Source organism: Pyrus communis, chromosome 1, assembly GCF_963583255.1.
Source record: "Pyrus communis chromosome 1, drPyrComm1.1, whole genome shotgun sequence".
In the NCBI taxonomy this organism is placed as follows: domain Eukaryota; kingdom Viridiplantae; phylum Streptophyta; class Magnoliopsida; order Rosales; family Rosaceae; genus Pyrus; species Pyrus communis.
Window position 1 is genome coordinate 16447914 of NC_084803.1, and position 10001 is coordinate 16457914.

General features: G+C 34.4%; 1 protein-coding gene across 1 annotated transcript; it reads right to left on the reverse strand.

Moving 5' to 3' along the window:
- On the reverse strand, window positions 1–7215 carry LOC137742701 (3-epi-6-deoxocathasterone 23-monooxygenase CYP90C1). The gene is made up of 9 exons (XM_068482640.1): window positions 6673–7215; window positions 4030–4357; window positions 3524–3673; window positions 3045–3329; window positions 1828–1923; window positions 1458–1536; window positions 1240–1346; window positions 577–707; window positions 1–484 (listed from the first exon to the last, which is right to left on the reverse strand). The coding sequence occupies exons 1-9, from the start codon at window positions 6897–6899 to the stop codon at window positions 394–396; spliced, it is 1494 nt and encodes a 497-aa protein (XP_068338741.1). The 5' UTR covers window positions 6900–7215; the 3' UTR covers window positions 1–393.
- Window positions 7216–10001: the final 2786 nt, after the last annotated feature.

The window sequence follows — 10001 nt, forward strand, 5'->3', positions numbered from 1 at the left end:
AACAGAAAAATTAATGGATGGGGACTTAGACAAATCCCCACTTGTATAATTGCATTCAACTTTTGAAGGGCAAGATAAAGGAGCCTGCCAAAGGGCCCAAAAGCACCAGCAATTTACAAGATAGTGACAATAACTACCCTATAATACATATATAGGCCATCCACCTAACATGGGGACTTGTTAGATACCATGATTGGTCTTTTATAGTTCGGAAAATGCTAGAATTAGTTGCGCATATACGTGTTAGCAACTCTAACCATACAAGCTTGTGACGCACGGAGTGGAAGCCGGTCCTGACAGCTCATAATACTTGCGATGCCGCACATGTGACCAATATTAGCAACTCTTTGTTTATTTAACAGGTTATGATTTGTACAGATAAAATTAAACATCCTAAGTGCTTATGGATGTGACTGTAATGGGCAGCTTCCTCTTCATCTTGACGGTTGGAAAGTGAACAATGCCATCCTTCTCAGCTACCCATCTGAATTGAAGAACAAAAAAAATATCAGCAAGTGGAAATTGCAGCAATTGGGTTTTATTTAACAATCTTTTAATTAGGAACAATTTTTATACCTATAATTAGTGACAAGATGATGAAGAAAGACTGATAATTCAAGCCTGGATAGCTCCAAACCAGGGCAAAGCCTCTGTCCTCCACCAAATGGTGTAAAACTAGTGTTGTAGTTTACAGCAGCTTCTAATTTCTGTCAAAGAAAACGTATAAGCATAGAACATTTAACAAATTAGAAACCGGTCGTTCTACTTATAATTTGTTGGCTTTGCAGTACAACTAAAGGTCAATAGATCTGATCTTTGATTCGACTGACACCTGATTGGATCATCATTACACCAACTATCCATCTTGCCAGCGCAAATTATCTCGAGTGGAATAATTTGGGCAAGTCAACGGGATAGTTGGTGCGATCCAACTTGACAGTTAAAGTGTTGGAAATTGTTGGCAGTGCAAGGGAGTCTTCGGTATTGGTAAAAGTGAATTGTAAAGAAAATGTGCAGTGTAAATGTTCTTAATCACTCGAGCTACAGGCTCTACGAAAGTTTAGTGGCTGTTGCATTGTATTTAAACTTAAATTGAGCACATCAGATCAGAATTACAAAGTGTTGGGATCTAGGTACACCGTACAAGTCTAAGAGATAACTAAAATGATTTGCAGGAGAATTATCAAGTGATATCAACAGGATCAGATCAATTAAAACTAAAAAAAGAAAGGAGTTAACCTCCCATCTCCATGGATCAAACTGATATGGGTTTTTGTAGTTTTCTTCATCCATATGAACAGAAGTAAAAGAAGCCAAGACACACGATCCTTTTGGTATCAGATAACCTGGAAGAAAAAAAAAACAAAAAAAACCAGCACAAAATCATAAGCAAAACATAAAAAGAGAGATTACTGACACTTGAAAAAAGTCGTCTTAAAATATAACCTGATATATACCTTTGATTTCAACATCCTTTTGAGCTTTTCTCCAAACAGCATTGATGATATTTGCCATTCTAAGAGTCTCACTTATCACCTTAATAAAAACAAATTAATAAAAAAGTTAGGGCAATTGGCTAAAATGAAAACTAAATCTTGACTGTCAAAATAATGATACGTTTATAGACTCATCATTTCACCCTTATAGACCCATCATTCTTTTGAGATGGTTAGTATAGCACTTAAATGTTGTAGAATCATTAGAACAGTCCATTCCAAAAAGTTGGCAACTTCAAATTTAATTTTTAACATAAAAAAAAAAAAAAATAATGTAGGAAATAATATGAAGAATCATTTTATATTCTCTTTGAAACAACTTGTGACTCACATTTTGAGTAAATGGCAAGGACATGTAATCAGTCCATGCATAATTTTCCGAGGAATCAAACTTGTTCTTCTGCCTCTTGAATTCCATGTTCTCCTCCTGCAAATATAAATAAATAATAACAAAAAGCACGCAACAGAAGCTTTCACTTTTAAATCGAAACAAGAAATTGAAGAAAAGCAAGTTCATCTGTTTCCTTTCACTGAAATGTTCATCAATTCTTACGCATATATGGAAACCTACTTTTGTAGATATACAGCAATGATACTAAAAATATCAAACTCACTCAAAAGTATTTCACTTTTTCACCCCCTTTCTCAGCGTTTCTTATTGCCAAAGAGAAGAAGAAGAAGAAAAGAAACAAAAAGGTTTTATTCTGTGACAATGTACAGCATCAAACAGTTGTTAGATTCATCTTCAACGGTGTTCTTCTTCAAATGAACTACCTTTAGCCCTACCCATGCAACCCAACTCTTTTCCGAACTTTTTTGTCATAACTCTCTCGCATGAAAGTGAGATAATCTCGCAAACATAATATATATATATATTGTCTGTGTATGAATGTTGTGAATTAGTCAATATTCGTTTTTTGCCCGAACGCGCGTTCTGGATTCTCAGTTTGACACTCATATTGAACTTTCGCAATGATGTACTTCATACGGTAGGTATATCATGGACTATAAACACTATCAAAATTTAACTAACAATACGGCAGCTGAGCCCATCTAAGGGTCGTATAGTGAATGTATGACTATGCCTGAGTGGTCGAAATTCGCACAGAACCCCCACCCAAGTGGTGGCAATGCTCGGGTGGATTAATTATTATTGGATGACTTTAATTTTGTAATTTGTGCCTATTTAGTACATAAAATTCAAAATTAAATCATCATACTGTGATAAATAGGATGATGAGTGTTCCATTCACTCGAGGATGAGAATATTCATGTTTGTAAGAGTGGTCCTCACCACTCACCAGCAGCCGTTGGATTCAAATCTTACGGCTAAAAACCGTTACATCCCCACAAACCCTCCGTGTCTCACTCAGTGCATGCATTCGAGTTTCCAAATGAAACGAAGGGAACTTTTATAAAAGAAGTCGAATACTTCAGAGATAAAAGTGATTGGGCCCACAGACCCAGTATAAAAACAAATTCTAGCCGTTCGATTAAGAAGCAATGAAAAAGCCTTGTGATGCCAACTGATGCGATATACGTACGTACCCGTAATTTGTCTAACGCCACAGGGCTGTCACTTAGGAACTTGACCGCTAGGGTCATGGCCATGGGAACAGTCTCCTCTCCTGGGATCATCATCTCTATTATATTTCCGGTGATGAAATCCAACGGCAGGCCATGAGTCCCGTTGTTTTGTTCACCACCTTCACGTAACAGCACATCCATTGCGTCTTTGACTGGAATTGTATTTTGGGTACAATTTGTATTTTCCATTGCCATCTTTTTCACCTCTAATATTTTACCCACCATCTTCAACAATCGCTCTCTAGCCTGCCAGCATATGGATTATGATATATCCACACAAATAAGACCAATAATTGAAACAGAACCTAGCCTAAGTATGAGTAGTGGTGGAGTAGCGGAAATCGAACTTGAGATCACGGATGCAAGAGTGAATCAACTGAGCGACAAACCCGCAGTGATAGCCATGCACTGTGAACACATATAATACACGCGTACTTTACCTTGAGAGATTTATACAGCCTAGTTCCAGGGAGCTTGATAGGTATGCAAATTAAACCTTTGATGAACTCTTCAAATTCTCTCTTCAGAAGGTTTAAATCTTCACCAGGATCAACGCTCATTAATACTTTAACCAAAACTTCAAATGTAATCTGAAATGCCCAAAAAGAAAGTGTACATTATCACTGTTCTCACACGTATGATGAAAGAAGAGTACTAAAATACAGTTAGTTGCTAATGCACGCAAACTGATCTCGGTTGTTAATACATGCCCAAAATGCATCAACCCCAAAATTTGCACATGCAATTGGAGGACTTACATTTGCACTTCTCTATGTGAAACGCGTAATGTTTTGTTATCCTGTATCTAGCAATGTTATGTTGTAACAAATTAATATGGTTCTTTTATTATTATTTTTTTTAACCAATTAATATGGTTCACTTTATTCAAAATTTTACTTCGGCATATAAAATGTACTACTTGATCATAGAGACATAGATGGGGGACCTTTTGGGTTTCATCTTGGACGTAAATGGGAGACTGCATGTCTCTCCAAAGAGCCAGGTTGAGATTGACTGAGTTTTCGATGTCGGCGGTGATTCGAGCTTTGAACTGTGGTGATTTCAGATAACCAGCGATGAGTCCATGCACTCTCTTATGAAGGCTTCCATTTATTTGGAGAATTGAATATTTTCCCATCAGTTCTGTAATTGATTTCGGATAAGCAGGAAAGAAAGTATTTCCATGGTTTTGCATTACCACCTTGTTCACCTCAGCATCCGTAGACACTATGATAGGAGTCCCCAAAATGTTTGTCTTGAACACCTTTCCATACCTATACATTCAGAGAGGGAGATTGTTACTCAAAAATTCTAGCATGCTCCGGCTTATGACATGCATTGTATGAACACAGAGTTGAATATACTATACAGTTAAGAATTTGAGCAACCAAGAATCTAACTGTAAAGAATTCCAATACACTATACAATGATGCATATTAAAAAATCAATTAAGAATTTGAGCAACCAAGAATCTAACAGTAAAGAATTCCAATACACTATATGCTGATACATATTAAAAAATCTTATTGCGAGTACATATACACGATCATGTATGTCAATGTATACCATATACTAATGAATACCAGAAAATCACATTGTGTGTACACTATATATTATCAAAGAGCCCATTGCATACTATATATACACGAATACATACTAGAAAATCCAATAACTCATGGCAATTAAATTTGCTACTTTTGAATTGATGACATGATATGTATGGTCATTTTTGTTGGGAGGTTGAAATCTATGGAGAATAGGAAGTGTTGTTAACTTATAATTAGTATAGAAGTGCAGAAAACAATAGAAGTTGGTGGAAGGTCTAGTTTCTAGCTAATCAGTGTATGTAGCAGGCTTTTTTTTTAACTTCTTTAAACTTCTTGGGGTTGCTCCCTTCCCACTCTTGTTTCCTTTTTTCTGCTATGGTCACCATCAGCCATGAATGAAGAAATTCCTTTCTTTTATTTCTTTTCCTTATTTACATAGTTGTTGGTAACACTCTCTGGTTGCCCTGCCAGCCCAATAATTTCTTACTTCCTTTGTTTTTAAATTTTTTAATAAACAATATTTTATTCTGTACTTTTTTTAAATTAACGGTAAGATGTGCATTTAAAAGCGAGAACAAACAAGCAAATACATTACTCTAACCAACTGATCCAACAATTATTTTTTAAAATCATTTTGGGTGGTAAACAAATGTTCTTTTATATGCAATATTTTACTTGAAAAAGGTGGAAGACACATCTGACTTATTATAATAATTAAATATCGAACTTATCATTTAAGTGAATCGAAATTGAGACTTCCTACTTATATGTAGAGAAAAACAGTTGTAAGGCGCAATGTAATGGGTGCATTATTTTTCTTTTTTTTTTTTTTTTTTTTTTTTTTTGTATTATTAAGAGATACTTTGTAAAGGGAAATTTTAACTTAAAACTTGGGGTGGAAAAATAAATGTTATTAATAACAACTTTTAGTTATACCAGTGGATTTTTATGGTGAATACGGTATTACTCTTCAACTCACTGTATCACGAATTTAAACCTTTTCCTCTTCTTAGTGCAGCTTAAAATAATAATATTTCTTAAAAACAACTTTGCTATAAAATCATTATTTCATGTCTCGTCGTTGATTACCACTTTATAATTAAAATATATATATTTGAAAAGAAAAAAAGAAACCCTAAATCATATATATATGGGAAAACGCTAGAGAGACCAATTTTTAAAATTAATTCACAAATCAAACGACGTGTCATCAATAGAAAATAAACATTAATTAACACTAAAGTAATAATTCAATCATCAACATCAATGTCATATAATTTAAAATATTTGATTTAAAATTTTGATCTCCATAACATTAGCCTATATAATGTTTGTAAGTTTCCATCAGTTTTTTTTTTTTTTTAGTTTATTATTATTAATTGGAGTAAAGATGGTTCGAAACTATTACAATAATTTAAAGAATAGAGAATTTCAAATCTGGAATGCGTGAAAACTCAACACTCCATACAATAATATATTGAACCACTCGGTTATCGTTATCCTTTTCTTTCTTCTTATCTCTCTTTTCTGGTACATGTTAAATGATTCCCATTAAAAGCTATACCTTTACCAACTTGAATCTCTTTTACCCACACATGAACCGATCCAACCCTTAACTTTTAGGGAATTAAAAAATATATTTTTATTTATTCAACATCAATTAATCATGGTTGAATGGCTGGGAAAAAAACTACACAATTGAAAAGAACATCATCAAAAAGCAGGAGTTCGTTTTAAGTTCATTGAAGTACAATATAATTAATTGATCTCATGCTACTTGTAATACTATCTCTATCATTGAAAGCATAAGCAGGAGAGAACGTATCTGTTCATATGATCTGAGAGAGATGTGCTTTTAATTAGAATATTTGGATACTTGATGACCATAATTCCCTGATAATAATAATAATAATAATAATAATAATAATAATAATAATAATAATAATAATATGCAGAAAATAGGAAATAGTATTTTCTGACAAAATAATCTAATATTAGTAAGGGTAGAGAAAAGGGAAGAAGAAGAAAGAGAGAATTCTTACAGAGATCTGCGTTTTTCCATGAAGCTGACAGGTCGAGAGGTGTAGCCACAAGCAATGAAGTCAATGGTTTCTCCTATCAAAGGCCAACCTAACTTCCCTTTTGGAACCTGACCCTTTTGATTTTCCCTCTCGTTCTTGTTCTGGTTCTTCTTCTTCTTCTCATTAAACCAGAACAATGATCCTACAAGAATTCCCACCAAAACCCAACATCCCAAAACCCATCCCATCCTCACAAAAAGCAAAAGAACCTTTTGGTTCTCTCCTGAACTCCTTGTGATGTTTGTGTAAAACCCTAGTTGTAGAAACCTAGCTAGATCAAACGTTCCAAACCCTGGAGTAAGCCAAATGGCGAGGATGGATAGAACGATAAGTAGGAGCAAGCTAGGTCCAGAATCCGTAGCGGAGTAACCCTAGGATATTTTGAGCAACTCAACTGCTGCTTATGAGTTTCTCACTGTTCCATGCAACTACAACTAGCTAGCGCTCTCTCTCTCTCTCTCTCAAACACTACAGTATATATATATACACACATAGAGAGAGAGAGAGATTGACAAGTCAATGGAGAAACTACTTGTTTTCGAGGGGTGAAATGAATGAGGGGGATCGACACATATAGAGAGAGAGAGAGATTGACAAGTCAATGGAGAAACTACTTGTTTTCGAGGGGTGAAATGAATGAGGGGGATCGAGGTGGATCGAGTGAGAGATTCGGAAGATCTATGAGGTCTCAACAGTCATTAATGCGGTGGTCATATTATTGTCTTTATTGGGTGCGCCAAGTCCCACGCTTTCCATTTGGTTCTTTCCCCCTAAATATTTATAATTTTATAGAGTGACGATATATAACTAATTTCCCTATCATTTTATATGAAATGGACTAGCAAATAATCTCCCTATTATGCTTTTTCATTTTTACTTTTTGGAAAAAAATTTCCCTCTGCTTTTTCAGGTCATACAAATTTTCTCTCTTATTATTTTTATTCATTGATTTATTTAATTTGAAGGCAATAAGAAAAGAAGGATATCTTAAAGAAAAGAAATAATAGAAGTGCAAAAGTAACTTTTATTTTTTTCTTTTTGACTTAGAAACCAATAGTAGGGACAAACATAAGACAAATAAGAGTAATAGGGACTTTAGAATGATTTTTAGACTAGTATTGAATTACTTTAAGCTAATTTAAAATACGAAAAAAAATCAGAACTAAAACTATAGCTCTGGGATGATTATATATTCTTTGGTTTCTGTAACACTCAGTCTTCACCTTTTTCAAAGAAATTAGTAGTTCAAAATCTCATAAAAATAGTTGTTAAAAGAGTCAAGATGTCACATCTCGACCCGGGGCGGATCACTTTCCGGGCCCACTCCACCACCGTAACACGATATTGTCCGTTTTGGGCTTACCATTCCCTCACGGTTTTGTTTTTGGGAACTCACGAGCAACTTCCCAGTGGATCACCCATCATGGGATTGCTCTAGCCTCCTTCTCGCTTAACTTCCGAGTTCCCACGGAACCCGAAACCAGTGAGCTCCCAAAAGGCCTCGTGCTAGGTAGGGATGAGAATATACATTTAAGGATCACTCCCCTGGGCGATGTGGGATGTCACATTCCACCCCCCTTAGGGGCCCGACGTCCTCGTCGGCACACCACGGCCAAGGTTAGGCTCTGATACCAATTTGTCACATCCCGATCCGGGGCGGATCACTTCCCGGGCCCGCTCCACCACCGTAGCACGATATTGTCCGCTTTGGGCTTACCATTCCCTCACAGTTTTGTTTTTGGGAACTCACGAGCAACTTCCCAGTGGGTCACCCATCATGGGATTGCTCTAGCCTCCTTCTCGCTTAACTTCCGAGTTCCCACGGAACCCGAAACCAGTGAGCTCCCAAAAGACCTCGTGCTAGGTAGGAATGAGAATATACATTTAAGGATCACTCCCCTGGACAATATAGGATGTCACACAAGACATGTGTTCACTTGCATAATAAATTAATAATTCAAATCTCATATAACTAGTTGAGTGATAACATGATATCGACATATTCATAGCTCCACACAATTGATGTAATTTAAATCTCATAAAATTATGTTTATGTTATGTTATCACTCCACTAAGTTTATGAGATTTGATTACTAATCTTATTACTCGTGTGACCTAAAGTACCAAACGAATTACTATTTGTCTGCTAATTCAAATCATGTCACTTTGGATGTTTTTAATTTTGTTTCAATATTTTATCTGAGTTAAGTCGGGAAATCTCTTTACATATTCTAGTTAGAATTCATCCCATAAAGTATAGTAGTCTTTATGTTTTATATGAAAGTAAAGTTATGGAAACTAAATTTGTAAATAAAATTTTATAAACTGAATGACATAGAAGTTGATGGTTTGATTATTACTTAAGCGTTGATAAACGTGCTCATTTATAATGGTAACATTATTTAATTTGTAAATTTTATTTATAAATTTGATCTTGTTAGCATTACCATTTGTATAAAGTTGATGATTTGATTATGGAGTATGCTATCCACACATCTCATTTTACTTCTTACACAAAATTTGATAATTTGTGTCCATTGATCTTTTTCAATTCATCCGATCTGACAATCGAAAATTAAAAAGGTGTGTGAGAAGTAAAATGGGGTGTGTAGATATCATATCCATTGATTATTACTTAATTGTTGATAAACGTACTCATTTCTAATAATGATATATTATTTAATTTATAAATTTTATTTATAAATTTAATTTTCTTATCATTATCCGTATAAAATTTTATAGTGTTGCTACAATACTTCATGATTTTAAGGGCGCCTATATATTAGTATTTGATTTGTTTCTTTAAATATCGCTGATTCATTTGAAATTGTAGGGCAGATATCCCCAAAGTTTTATATCATTCGCATTTGGCAATTCATTTTAAAGTTGCCAAACATGAAACATGTTGATTGGTATGAAATAAATTATGTAAAAGAAAAGAAAAAAAGGAGAAGGGAAGGACAAGGGTGATGACAATTGAGTACTGGCTACTGAGTGCGGACAGACAGGTGTCTAGTCGATTGGACATCAGTAACACTGCTATTATTTTGACAAAAAAAAATTCAATATAAAAAAGACAATAACAATTAACAATGGTAGCACGTACAAACGCCTTTAGAAAATAAAGAAAACGAACAAAAAGTTTAAAAAAAAAATTTAATTTTTATGGAAAAAAATAAATAAAGGTGTAATAAATAGTAACAGATAAAGGTAAAAATATGATTTTTCATTAAAAGAGAACAATATCATAAATGTTTCGTTAAAACACTGAAGAAAATATGGGTTGAATC

What these genes read in the sequence shown, in the direction of transcription:
- LOC137742701 (XM_068482640.1), bottom strand. Translation starts at nt 6,899, where the DNA reads ATGGGATGGGTTTTGGGATGTTGGGTTTTGGTGGGAATTCTTGTAGGA. An exon ending in TCCAAGATGAAACCCAAAAG is followed by an intron (nt 3,674 to 4,029) that starts GTCCCCCATCTA and finishes TGGGCATTTCAG; the next exon opens with ATTACATTTGAAGTTTTGGT. An exon ending in CATCTTGTCACTAATTATAG is followed by an intron (nt 485 to 576) that starts GTATAAAAATTG and finishes TCTTCAATTCAG; the next exon opens with ATGGGTAGCTGAGAAGGATG.